At 49.1% G+C, this 13,632-nt stretch overlaps 1 protein-coding gene across 5 annotated transcripts in view; it reads left to right on the forward strand.

Annotated features, from left to right (window-relative positions):
• Positions 1-13,632, forward strand: part of MFAP3L (microfibril associated protein 3 like) — a 44,274-nt gene that overhangs the window by 16,730 nt on the left and 13,912 nt on the right. For 4 of the 5 annotated variants that reach the window (XM_060155820.1, XM_060155823.1, XM_060155819.1 and 1 more), the window contains exon 2: positions 1,349-1,773. In XM_060155820.1, coding sequence (XP_060011803.1) covers positions 1,482-1,773 — 292 coding nt within the window. In that variant the 5' untranslated portion in view covers positions 1,349-1,481. Of the gene's footprint in view, positions 1-1,348; positions 1,774-1,896; positions 2,930-13,632 lie in introns of those variants that run through there. The other variant, XR_009541710.1, reaches the window with a different exon arrangement.

Raw genomic sequence — 13,632 nt, forward strand, 5'->3', positions numbered from 1 at the left:
CAGCTCTGGGGCCACCTCCTCAGTGAAGTTCTCCTGGATTGCCAGCTGTCACGGAGGACCTGGCTGGGGCTGGCGACCGTCCTCTTATTCTTGTGGTCACGTCATGGGTGTAGGATGCCCACCCAGTCCTGCTCCAGTCTCCAAGGAGTAGAAGCTGGGACGGCAAGCGATGGGTGGATCGCGGCTGGGCGCTGGCAAAGGGATTGTGGCGGGAGAGTGAGAGCTGAGGGTGCAGGGGGTGCAGTCCGTGTGCCCGGGTGTGGGCAGGGGGCGGAAAGGAAGTGAGCCAGCTGGGTGAGAGGGAGGACCTGAGGAGAGTAGGACGTCCAGGAAGCCCAGTGAGGGGACTGAGAAGGTGGGGTGCAGGGAAAGACGGGTATTGAGAACTTCAGAATGAACTGGAACTTCAGAATTTAGAATTTGGAGAGCAGAAGGGTCCTGGGTGTGGCCGTGTGATTAGTGGATGAAATGGAGAGTAGAGGTGTAGGTGAAGGTTAGATCCTTGGGTGAAGAAGTGCAGCCACCCGTCCTGTCACCCCCTGCATCCAGGGAGGCAGGTGTAGCTGGAAAGCAAGGCATTCAGTGAGTGATGAGGGCGGGTGGTGCGGGTCGCCCGGAGGCTCCAGGAGCCGGGGCAGTTGCCTGAAAGGGGAAGGGGGTGTCCTGGTGGGGGTGAGGGGGACACCGCACTGGTTCTGGGGGGCCCTTCCGATGTGGCAGAGCCCAGGTGCACACTGCAGGAGCTGGAATTCATTTTGGCCAGCAGAGAGGTTAGGAGGGCCCAGGTGCACCACCGGTGTCCACGACGGGGACAGGTGAGGGATGGGAGGAGGCCTCGAGGTGCGGGATGAAAGAAGCAGGGGTCAGCTTTTTTTTTTTTTTTTTTTTTTTTTTTGCTGTACGCGGGCCTCTCACTGTTGTGGCCTCTCTCGTTGTGGAGCACAGGCTCCGGACACACAGGCTCAGCGGCCATGGCTCACGGGCCCAGCCGCTCCGCGGCACATGGGATCTTCCCAGACCGGGGCACGAACCCGTGTCCCCTGCATCGGCAGGCGGACTCTCAACCACTGCGCCACCAGGGAAGCCCGGAGTCAGGTTTTGAGCCCCAGGAAGTCGTGTGGTCCAAAGTTAACATGTTCCTGCTAAGAGTCATATGTTTCAGTAGCAAAAATAACAGACGTGTATCATCACGATTTCCATGAATATTTGGAACATCTTCTGAATTTGTGTGCTATTTAAAAATTACACAGATGTGTACTTTAGCTGGGTTTCTAACATTTTATAAATAATCATTTTAAAGTATGGGCGCTAACATTTACGTGGCTTTTTTTGTTTGTTTTCTTCACAGAGGTTCTTAATCCAGAGCCAACTCCATGGACCCAGGCCGGGTTTGGCCCTTGGCCTGCTGTGAGCAGGGTGTTGTCTGCTAGAAGACTCCCCTGGCCCACCTGCTCTGGTGCCTTGCAGAGCAAGCGAAGAGGATGGACGGCGTGACGCGCCCTCTGCCTGTATGCCTGCTGCCTTCTGCGTCCTTGTTAATCCTAGTGTCCACTCTGGCGACCGCTAAGAGTGTGGCCAACAGCACTTTAAATGGCACTGACACGGTCGTGGGCTCAGTGCCCGTGGTCATTGCCAGAACCGACCATATCATCGTCAAGGAAGGGAACAGTGCCTTGATCAACTGTAGCGTTTATGGCCTCCCTGAGCCCCAGCTCAAGTGGTATAACTCCGTGGGCAAGCTGCTGCATGAGGACAGCAAGGACCGAGGGGCAGGTAGGCTGTCCAGTCGTGTCCCGTGTCAGAAACTACGGGGAGGGACTTGGGGGCCGGCACCCTCCGTGTCCGTTGTTCTTATGCAGATCGTTTCAACATCTCCTTTTGTCTTATTTTTCTAAGGCAAGAGAGAGATATCCAAGAAGTAGATATCCTTAAGGGTTCAAAGCAGTAATGAATTCATTCCTTCACTCTTGACTCGGAAGACAAAACGCAAACAGCTTCTCCCCTCTAATGAAAGTATCACAGTAACGAAAATATTGTATGTATCGTTTGAGTCTTTTAAAAGGCCTCTTGGAATGTTGCGGTATAATGCGTACAGGATATTGTAGGGGTGGATGTAAAGTGGATTTTCCTTAAGTATATGTTCTGTGTATATGGGAGTTTTAATTTGTTTCAAGGAACATAGCAGTTGTCTATCATTAAAGGTCAGTTTAATGCGTGGACTGTGGGTTTAAAGGTCACATCTTTTGAGAGCAGTCTCTGTGCAGCTTCTCACCAGCAGCCAGAGATCGTGTGTGCTCCCGGGGACCTGGCTGAAGTTTCTAGACTGTTGGCCAGGGGGGAGAAATAACCCGTGGCATAGGGGCAGTGCTTGGCTTCTCATGAATGAGTTTCTGGCCAAAAGGTGCACATCCCCTTCCCACGTACCAGATCACTTCAGGAAGGACTGTGGCCGGAGCGGGGCACTGTGGGCCCTCAGGAGTCTACGTGCTTCCTATCTCAGGTGTGAGAACCAAGCCTGATTGATTGACCTGAAGGCCCGGGATGTACTTTCTGAGCCTCTCCAGTAATGACCTGGCAGGTGGGGGTGAGGGTGAAAGGACCCGGATCTGACTTAGCAGCTGCTCCGTTTCTGCCGCCCTTTCCCTCGTGTACCTCCCAGCCCACGGCCCTCTAACCCCCAGAAGAGTCTCTGCCCCAGGAAGGCCTGCATTGCTAATCTCTTTTCCTCATTTTATCTTAATCGCTCTGAAAAAGAGCAGAGGCTGGGACTTCCCTGGCGGTCCAGCGGTTAAGACTTCGCCTTCCAATGCAGGGGGTGCGGGTTCGATCCCTGGCCGGGGAGCTTAGATCCCACATCCTGTGCGGACAAAAAGTAAAAACACAGAGCAGAAGCAATATTGTAACAAATTCAATAAAGGCTTTGAAAATGGTCCACATCAAAAAAATCTTAAAAAAAAAAAAAGAAAGCCCAGAGGCTAACACTGTGTCTCCTTAGGTGCCGGGTGATGGGGTGTCTGACAAGTCCAGGCTTCAGCTCCCAGTCATGCCCCGACATTCACTGCCTGTGCTGCTCCTTACACGGCCGTTCAAGGCCAGGCAGCGTCATGCAGCTTCTCCCCTCTAGTGCAAGTATCATGGTCACGAAAATACCATGTGTACATTTGCATGCTTCACCTGGCAGAGGGGAACTCCCTCCCCACCAAGTAAAACGATGGGACCGCAGAACTTTCCCATTAGAAGGGACCCTGGAGACGGTGCAGTCCCAACCCCTCTTTTATGTGACTTTTCCCCGGTCCTGTGGTCATTAAGTGGCTGTGACTGGACCGTCCGTGCTGACAGTGAGCAGATGGGACGGCGCAGCCCCTTCCTCCTACTGCAGGACAGGAGGAAGTGACATCCCACCTGTGCAGGGGCGGTGACCATGGCAACGTGTACACACTCAGGTCCCTGGACCCCACCGGGTCTTTCTGCTGGGCTGGCCTCGGGGAGGATTCTCAGGGGACCAGGGACTCCAGACCGAGCCTGCGGCTCCCGTGGGCCCAGAGCAGAGGTGGTCCCGGGTATAAAGAGCCAGGGTGGGGCTCTGAGCCCTGTATCCAGGAGAGGAGGGAAGCGTAGGAACAGAGTGGGGCTGGGGCCTGGACCTCAACCGTGGCTTTGTGAGGGCTGCCTTGGAGTCGTAGTGGCCCCGCCAGGGAGATTGCGCGAAGTCTTGATGGTAGGGGTCCAGCCTTGGCAAGTGGCCCCCGTATGTCGTTTCTCTCATTGGGAGGTTGGCAGAGCCGGGGTCCCCTGGGCTCACTTCTCTTCCGTCTGTGGGCGCCGGGAGAGGAAGGGGCAGACACCAGTGCCTCGGAGACAGAGCCTGGGCGCAAGGCGGGGCATCAGAAGCCTCTGGGCATGCTTGTGGCCGGTGGCCGTGCTGAGAAATCCGTTGGCTGTTCTCAAACCTCGTAAGGAAGACACACTGTGGAGTTTGTAAAAGAACTGGTGATCCTGGCCCTTGATGTTCCAGCTCAGCTTTGGTAGTCACCGTACATAGTAACAGGCATTTCAGGACACAAGTAACACGGAGCAATATTCAGAACAACCAGGCAAGACAGGGGAAACGGCAGAACATTTATCCTCATCATAAAATACGTGCATGGTGGTGCCACTCGAGGACCCGTGGTCTCTAAGTCTCCGTTTCTGACAGGAAGATGCCCACGTGCTAACCAGGATGTAGATTTCCGTTTCTGGGCTGATTGGCCAGGAGTTTAAATGCAGCAGTGTTAGTAACAAGGAGGTGATTGATACAGCGTGGAAAATGGTGCTCCTACGTAGGAATGTTACCTGTGTACACAGTAGACCACTGCTGAAAGCAAACAAAATGAGTGTAATTCCCGTTAGCAACCACTCCCGTTGACTAAGCCCTCGTACCACGTTGCACACCTTGTTTCTGGTCCTTCCAGTGAGTGTGAGGGTTTGGTGGCCTTGGTGCTCACACATCCAGATGAGAAGCGGGTGCGTGGTGCCCACTGGGCCCACCAGCACCTGCTCGTCCTCCAGGTCTTGGCAGGCGAGGGGTGGTGAAAGCCTCTGACCAGACGGAGTGGATGAGAGGCTGGATGGCCGCTGCACCAGCCCCGTCACCGTCACAAAGAGGCAGGGTTAGGACCCCGCCATGATCTGCGTACGAGGCGTGCACACACCCAGGTGTGTTCAGAGCCGTCTGGCGAGTTGCCCACCACGTGTGCTCTGTGATTCCAGGAGTCCCCTTTCTTGTTGGTGCTGAGAAAGTGAGACGGCTGTTCCCGGCGCCAGCCCCGCGGGCCCTAGAAGGGATGGGCTATTTCCTGTCCCTGGCAGGGGCAGCAGCTGCTTTGCTCTGTGTCCCTCGTGTTGTCACTTCATTCCCACAGATGAGGAGAGGCTAATGTGTGAGCTATTTCCGGAGGAAGACTTTTTTTGGAGTTCACCGAAGGACACGTTTGGGGTGGTCCACCAACCATGTTACAGAAATAACCCACAAGTCCAATAACATGAGGAACCACAAATGGCCACAGAATGTCCTGTTTTCAGTTTTCCTTTTGCTGGAGGTAAGTAGGAATATATAGGTGCCAGAAAGTGGTTCCCTCTTATTTCAGGTACCAGTTACCCAGTGTATTTTTGCTGTAGCTCCGTACTCTGACTTTAAACCATTGAAATGCACGTTGGCACCTTTATCAGATGATAAATAAACATTTCAAGAAAGTCAGCTTTACAGAAATAGAGACACAGATGTAGAGGACAAACTTATGGTTACCAAGGGGGGAGGGGAGGGTGGGATGAACTGGGTGATTGGAATGGACATATACACACTACTATGTATAAAATAGGTAACTAATGAGAACCTGCCGTTTAGCATAGGGAACTCTACTCAGTGCTCTGTGGTGACCTAAATGGGAAGGAAATCTAAAAAAGGGGATGTATGTATACATAAAGCTGATTCACTTTCCTGTACAGCAGAAACTAACACAACATTGCAAAGCAACTATACTCCAATAAAAATTTTTAAAAAATAAAAAAGTCAGCTTTGGAAAAGGCACAGGCCTTTGTAAACATGCCTGGTTCGTGAGCGATTAACTTGGAAATGCTTCCCTTCAGGAGAGGTTTTAGACTTTCCTGTGGATTTGTTTTCCATTCCCCTGTAGCATTCTGCCACCAAAAATAACTAAGAGTTATCTCTGCAAATAAACATGCACAGCGTAAGGAAGCTGAGCCGAACTGTACAAAGTTCACAGTTGTCTCACAGCTACTCGACCTTTGTGGAATTTATTGTTATACATTTTGCTTTAGTTTACATGGCTCTAGCGTTTTTATCCTCTGCTTTGCAATGTTTTTAGTAGCCCGTGAGATGCTTTCAACTCCTTCTGTCAGGGGGCCTCAACAAACTGTGCCAGCCATGTCTTGAGACCTGAGTGTATCACCCCCTGCAACATATCCAGGAGGGGGTCAGCGCCCACAGCACTAAGTGCACAGCATCCTTTGCCTCTCAGATGAAGCGTGGAGTAGTGCATTAACCTAGGGAAGTGTTATACCGAATTTCTCTTAAATGTGTTCAGTATTTGAGATTTAAAAAATCAACTCCTCGGGGCTTCCCTGGTGGCGCAGTGGTTGAGAGTCCGCCTGCCGATGCAGGGGACACGGGTTCGTGCCCCGGTACGGGAGGATCCCACATGCCGCGGAGCGGCCGGGCCTGTGAGCCATGGCCGCTAAGCCTGTGCTCCGCAACGGGAGAGGCCACAGCAGTGAGAGGCCCGCGAACCGAAAAAAAAAAAAAAAAATCAACTCCTCAAAAGGCATGAGATAAAATTGATGTAACTATAAATATATTACCGCAAATTCAGCAGAACAGCACAATGGCATCTCTTTGAGCAAGTTCCTCGACTTTTCGGAGCCAGTTTTCCTATCTGTAAAGCGGAGATGATCCTCTTTTACCGCCAGGCAGGGCTGTGCAATTTGTGTCGTGTATGAAATGTCAGTCCAGCACGTGGAACACACCAAGCCATCGGCAGACGGCAGCTGCCACCGTCATCGGTCACATCACCAGTGTCCTGTGTTGTCACAGGCAGGATCCCAAGTGCGTCTGTCTCTGCTTCGTAGTACGGTGTGTTTTGTAAAGAAAGGAAATCGTTTTCTGGGCAGTTTCTTATTCGCGCTCTCAAGTTCTCAACCTTTTAAAAAAACATTCAGTAAAGACCAAAAACATTTATATCCCTTAAGTGTTGTTTAGAAGCTCGAGTTAACGCTGGGACGGATGTGATGGCGAGAGTGGCGCCCCCCCCTCCACCAGCAACATCCCCCACCCCCCGACACATACCCTCCGCATGCAAGGGGCCCGCTGCTCTCCAACGCGCCCAAGCCTCGGAGCAGCGAGTGTGGATGTGACGGAGTATGGTATGCACAGGATGAACTTTCCCTTTGCCTAACCCACTGGTTCTCTCACCCAGAGGACGCCAGCCAAGTCTGGAGGTGTTTTTGGTTGTCATAGCCGGGGCAGGAGGGAAAGGACCGGGGAGATGTACTGCTGGCATCTAGAGGGTGGAAGCCAGGGATGCCCTCAGTATCCTGCAATGCACAGACAGACCCCTCCCAAGAATTATCTGATGCAAAATGCCAGCCCAAGAGAAGAAACCCTGGTCTCAACTAAAGAAGCAACCTCAGCCCGCTAAAGAATCATTCCAAAGTCGGTTAAGTCACTTGCGTGAACCCATAATGTATTTTTCCATAAAAGTGGTACTTCGGTTCATTTGCCAGATTGAGTCACGTCGAGGGCCAGCCTGGTAATGAGCCACCATTTATAGCGTTGTTTTTTAATGGGTTGTGCTCCCCCTTTGGGGTGTGAGCCCAGACTGCTTTAGTCTTAGCAGTGGGAAGACCCTTCCCCATCCCCCTCGGATGAGGATGTGAGGGCTGAGATGCTATTTCCATCCACCCAGTGCAGGGTGCTCTCAGAAGACCACCTACGCCCACTCTCAGAAGAGACTCCTGCCAGCCTGCACGGACTGACGTGCTTGGCACTTTTTTAAAAATGGAGATTATCAGGCCAAATGAGCCGGAGGGTCAGATGTTTCCTTTGCCAGGAAATGAAAAGACGGGTTCTTTTCAGATATTATTTATGCCTTGAAGCAAAGCACAACTGCAGGCTTTGAACAGCCCGGGCCTCCCCCCAACCTTCCTGAGCTGAGAGCCGAGCTAATCCCTGATGATCCCAGGCCACCTCTGTCCCACGTGATGTAGGAAGCAGCTTGGTAGAGCTGCCCCAGGACCATGCGAAGAGCCCGCTTGGGAAGCTGGGGGTGGTGTCGCAGGAGCCCTTGCAGGTTGCAGTGTTTATAACGTGGGCCTCTGCAGTGGCTTGGGGGAGCTATCATCTCCTGCAGAAGCCCCGTAACAGGTGCAGCCATGCGGGGCTCCATTTGTTCTCAGTTCTGTTTTGTAAAAAGGCTTGGATCCTTTCCCCTCATAGCTTCTATTTCACATGTTAGAAAATAGACGCCATGCTTACAGACACATGCGCGTGTTTGGTTCTTATTTGAAGAGTGTGGATTCAGTGCGGCATCGCTCAAGTGAGTGTTGCACTTGCTTTCTGTTTGCATAAACGTTATTGGAACTCTCACCACCCAAAGAGTTTTAAGTTGGTTTCAGGAAGATAACCTCCTTGTTTTAGCAGACTGAACTCTCCTCCTTGAAAAGTTTAAGAGCTTCCATGTCTAAATGGCATTGTGAACAGAGGCTTAATGTTCTCCTACCACCTATCGGGAATGCAGACGAACCACACATCAGCTTGTTGACACTTTCACGGAAAGACATCTCCAAGGAAAAAGAGAAATCCTTTTCTTCTCATAAATAATTTGAGGGAAATTCTAAGAGCTTTTCAGTGGGGCATGGTGTTAATTTTTAATGCTGAGCCATCCTCAGGACGGCTGGAAAGATTGGGGATTTCGGCAGACGTGGGTTTGGAGGGAAGTTGTAGTTACAGCATCTTTGTGATTGTGCTGTCACCTTTCTCATGATGCTCGGGTTCCGGGAAGAGTTGGTGCTGCTGTTTCTGTCCAGCGGTCATTTGGTCGGAAGGTGTTGGCACCGGCATTCGTCCTGATCTGTCATGTCAAGTCACAGTAACCCGTGTGCCGTGGCCTTTCCTGGTGGCACGGGTTTTTTTGTTTTGTTTTGGTTTTTTTTGCGGTACGCGGGCCTCTCACTGTTGTGGCCTCTTCCGTTGCGGAGCACAGGCTCCGGACGCGCAGGCTCAGTGGCCGTGGCTCACGGGCCCAGCTGCTCCGCGGCATGTGGGATCTTCCCAGACTGGGGCACGAACCCACGTCCCCTGCATCAGCAGGCGGGGAGTCTCAACCACTGCACCAGCAGGGAAGCCCGGTGGCACGGGTTTTAACTGTCACCACGCGACACCGCTGACCTGCTTCTCTAGTTGCTGGATGGTCCCCGACCCAGTTCTGTCGACATGACCTCGTGCCATCCTCAGTGCCTCCCCCTCCCCGTGCCTGGGCCCCACAGTGACACAGTGATACGAGGTCAGCCGCCTTCCTGGCCTGCGACCCCGGTGACGGCTTCACCCAGAGGATGTAGGCCGTGAGGAAGGCTCTAGAACTGTGTCCCTGGGGAGAAAGATGCTGACAAGGAGATTTTTTTCACTACCTTGATTTTCTTACACTCGTTGATATTTTCCCAGTCAATCTAGGCCTGCCTGATTTGAAGCGTTTCAAGAATTCTAGAAGTGGGTCACAGGCTCCATTCATCTTGCACTTTGGTCGATGCGAAAACCCAGCCTTGCAGTGTGCCTTCCCATCCTCCCAGCAACACACTGTATAATCAGGGGCCCCTTCCTCTGGCGCTCTGCAAGGTGGAAAAGTCATCTGTTTTAAAAAATTACTTCAATCTATTTAAATTTAATTATGATTTAACCACAAGTGATTTTGTGCACTTTGACACTACCTGCATTCCTTTTTTCTGTGACTTCTCTGTCCGTCTCCTTTCCCTTTTTTTTTTCCTTTTGGGTTCTTTGTCTTGATTTATAGGAGTTCTTTATGTTTCATAGTTATTAAGCATTTGTCTGTCAAATATTCCAGAATTTTCTCCCACTCTTTCATTTGCTCTCAACTTTAGTGTAACAGATGTTACAGTGTAAAACGTTGAATTTGGGAGAAATCCGATCCCATCAGGTTTCTCTGTTAGAGTTTCTGGGATTCTTGAAATGTTGGAAAAGGCTTTCCGGTCCCAAGGTTAGAAAAATGTTTTCATATCTTTTATTAACTTTATAGTTTTAATTTTATGTTTAGAGTACTTGGAATTTATTTTTAGGTATCACATAAACTAGGAATTTAACTTCATTTTCTTTCAGATGAGTAGTCAGTGATCCCAGTATTCTTCCCCCCGATTTGAAATGACCTTTTCCTTCATTTAAAATTCCCACGCTTGCCAGCATCTTCATCTGGACCTTGAGGTTTCCTCTGCTGAGTGAACCAGGGGTCAGAGCAGGGGACGTGCAGGTGACGCATCCCCTCTTGGTTTGTACAACGTCTGACAGCTGCAGCAGTGCACACGGGCTCCCCTCTTTTGCTCACCTGCCCTGCTGCCCGCTCTGGCCTTGGAAGTGCTTCCTCTCCCTCCTACTCCTCTGCCTGCACCCCCGTCCCGCTCGGGACCGCACCCCCGCCGAGCAGCATCCTTACCGTCCCCGCTACGCGCACAGGGCACGCGCCACGTGCCCCAGGTTGGCTGCGAGTCTGCAGCCCTCTCGGGGCCCACTGGTTTCTGCAGCCGGGGGTCATGTCTTACTCATCTTTGTAGCTGCATCTTCTGGCAGGGAGCCTGGTGACAGACAATGTGTTCAGTAATGTTTGTTGACCGAATGCATGAACAAGATAAAAAATACCGCTGGCCTTCTAAAGACGTCAGCTTTGTCACACAGCGCAGCACTCAGCGTGGTTCAGCTACAGGCAAACCTCTGTTAGCATTTGTCTTTGCAAAGGCGATGCCCCAGTTCACATGGGGGAGATTTCCACATGGGCCTCTCATGCCTGGAGTATCCGGGGAGACCGTGAAGGATTCCCGAGAGCCGCACGGCCCATGTCCTGGGGTGTCAGCCTCCATCCGTGCATCAGGATCAGGACAGAGCGGGAGGATGGGATGGGGAAGGCCATCCCGAGGGGCAGCGGGGGAGCTCCCATCCGAGCACAGGACCGGAACCGGGGACTGCCCTCCCGAGTGTCAAGGAGGCGGTTTCTTGTTGTTGTTTTAAATTTTTATTTATTTATTTATTGGCCGTGTTCCGTCTTCGTTTCTGTGCGAGGGCTTGCTCTAGTTGCGGCGAGCGGGGGCCACTCTTCATCGCAGTGCACGGGCTTCTCACTGTCGTGGCCTCTCTTGATGCGGAGCACAGGCTCCAGACGCGCAGGCTCAGTAGTTGTGGCTCACAGGCCCAGTTGCTCCGCGGCATGTGGGATCCTCCCAGACCAGGGCTCAAACCCGTGTCCCCTGCATTAGCAGGAGGATTCTCAACCACTGCACCACCAGGGAAGCCCTGTTGTTGTTGTTTTTTAATTTTCTTTTTTATACAGCAGGTTCTTATTAGTTATCTATTTTAAACATATTAGTGTATATATGTCAATCCCAATCTCCCAATTCATCCCACCACCACCACCCTCCCCCTGCCTTCCCCCCTTGGTGTCCATACATTTGTTCTCTACATCTGTGTCTATTTCTGCCTTGCAAACCAGTTCATCTGTACCATTTTTCTAGATTCCATATATATGCGTTAATATACAATATTTGTTTTTCTCTTTCTACTTATTTCACTTTGTATGACAGCCTCTAGGTCCATCCACGGCTCTACAAATGACCCAATTTCGTTCCTCTCTATGGCTGAGTAATATTCCGTTGTATATATATGTGCCACATCTTCTTTATCCATTCATCTGTTGAGGGACACTTAGGTTGCTTCCATGTCCTGTATTGTAAATAGTGCTGCAGTGAATACTGTGGTACATGAGTCTTTTGGAATTATGGTTCTCTCAGGGTATATGCCCTGTAGTGGGATTGCTGGGTCGTATGGTAGTTCTATTTTTAGTTTTTTAAGGAACCTCCATACTGTTCTCCATAGTGGCTGTATCAATTTACATTCCCACGAACAGTGCAAGAGGGTTCCCTTTTCTCCACACCCTCTCCAGCATTTGTTGTTTGTAGATTTTCAGATGATGCCCATTCTAACCGGTATGAGGTGATACCTCATTGTAGTTTTGATCTGCATTTCTCTAATAATTAGTGATGTTGAGCAGCTTTTCATGTGCCTCTTGGCCATCTGTATATCTTTGGAGAAATGTCTATTTAGGTCTTCTGCCCATTTTTTGATTGGATTGTTTGTTTTTTTAATATTGAGCTGCATGAGCTGTTTATGTAGTTTGGAGATTAATCCTTTGTTGATTCGTTTGCAAATATTTTCTCCCATTCTGAGGGTTGTTTTTTCATCTTGTTTATGGTTTCCTTTGCTGTGCAAAGGCTTAATTTTAACTTTCATTAGGTCCCATTTGTTTACTTTTGTTTTTATTTCCATTACTCTAGGAGGTGGGTCAAAAAAGATCTTGCTGTGATTTATGTCAAAGAGTGTTCTTCCTATGTTTTCCTCTAAGAGTTTTATAGTGTCCAGTCTTAAATTTAGGTCTTTAATCCATTTTGAGTTTATTTTTGTGTGTGGTGTAGGGAGTGTTCTAATTTCATTCTTTTACATGTAGCTGTCCAGTTTTCCCAGCACCACTTATTGAAGAGGCTGTCTTTTCTCCATTGTATACTCTTGCCTCCTTTATCAAAAATAAGGTGACCATATGTGCGTGGGTTTATCTCTGGGCTTTCTATCCTGTTCCATTGATCTATATTTCTGTTTTTGTGCCAGTACCATACTGTCTTGATGACTGTAGCTTTGTAGTATAGTCTGAAGTCCGGGAGCCTGATTCCTCCAGCTCCATTTATTTCCCTCAAGATTGCTTTGGCTATTCGGGGACTTTTGTGTCTCCATACAAATTTTAAGATATTTTGTTCTACTTCTGTAAAAAATGCCATTGGTAATTTGATAGGGATTCCATTGAATCTGTAGATTGCTTTGGGTAGTAGAGTCATTTTCACAATATTAATTCTTCCAATCCAAGAACATGGTATATCTCTCCATATGTTTTCTGTCATCTTTGATTTGTTTCTTCAGTGTCTTATAGTTTTCTGAGTACAGGTCTTTTACCTCCTTAGGTAGGTTTATTCCTAGGTATTTTATTCTTTTTGTTGGAGTGGTGAAGGGGATTGTTTCCTTAATTTCCCTTTCTGATCTTTCATTGTTAGTGTATAGGAATGCAAGGGATTTCTGTGCATTAATTTTATATCCTGCAACTTTACCAAGTTCATTTATTAATTCTAGGAGTTTTCTGGTGGCATCTTTAGGATTCTCTGTGTATAGTATGTCATCTACAAACAGTGACACTTTTACTTCTTCTTTTCCAATTTGTATTCCTTCGATTTCTTTTTCTTCTCTGATTGCCATGGCTAGGATTTCTAAACTATGTTGAATAATAGTGATGAAAGTGGACATCCTTGTCTTTTCTTGATCTTAGAGGAAATGCTTTCAGTTTTTCACCATTGAAATGATGTTGGCTGTGGATTTGTCCTATATGGCCTTTATTATGTTGAGGTAGGTTCCTTCTATGCCCACTTTCTGGAGAAGTTTTATCATAACTGGGTGTTGAATTTTGTTACAAGCTTGTTCTGCATCTATTAAGATGGTCATATCGTTTTTCTTCTTCAATTTGTTAATATGGTGTATCACATTGATTGATTTACTCTGTTTGCTAGTACTTTGTTGAGGATTTTTGCATCTATATTCCTCAGTGATATTGGTCTGTAATTTTCTTTTTTTGTAGTATCTTTGCCTAGTTTTGGTATCAGGGTGATGGTGGCCTCATAGAATGAGTTTGGGAGTGTTCTTTCCTCCCCAGTTTTTTGGAAGAGTTTGAGAAGAATGGGTGTTAGCTCTTCTCTAAATGTTTGATAGAATTCACCTGTGAAGCCATCTGGTCCTGGACTTTTGTTTGTTGGAAGATTTTTAATCAC

The sequence above is a fragment of the Lagenorhynchus albirostris genome, chromosome 7, assembly GCF_949774975.1.
Source record: "Lagenorhynchus albirostris chromosome 7, mLagAlb1.1, whole genome shotgun sequence".
Lineage (NCBI taxonomy): Eukaryota > Metazoa > Chordata > Mammalia > Artiodactyla > Delphinidae > Lagenorhynchus > Lagenorhynchus albirostris.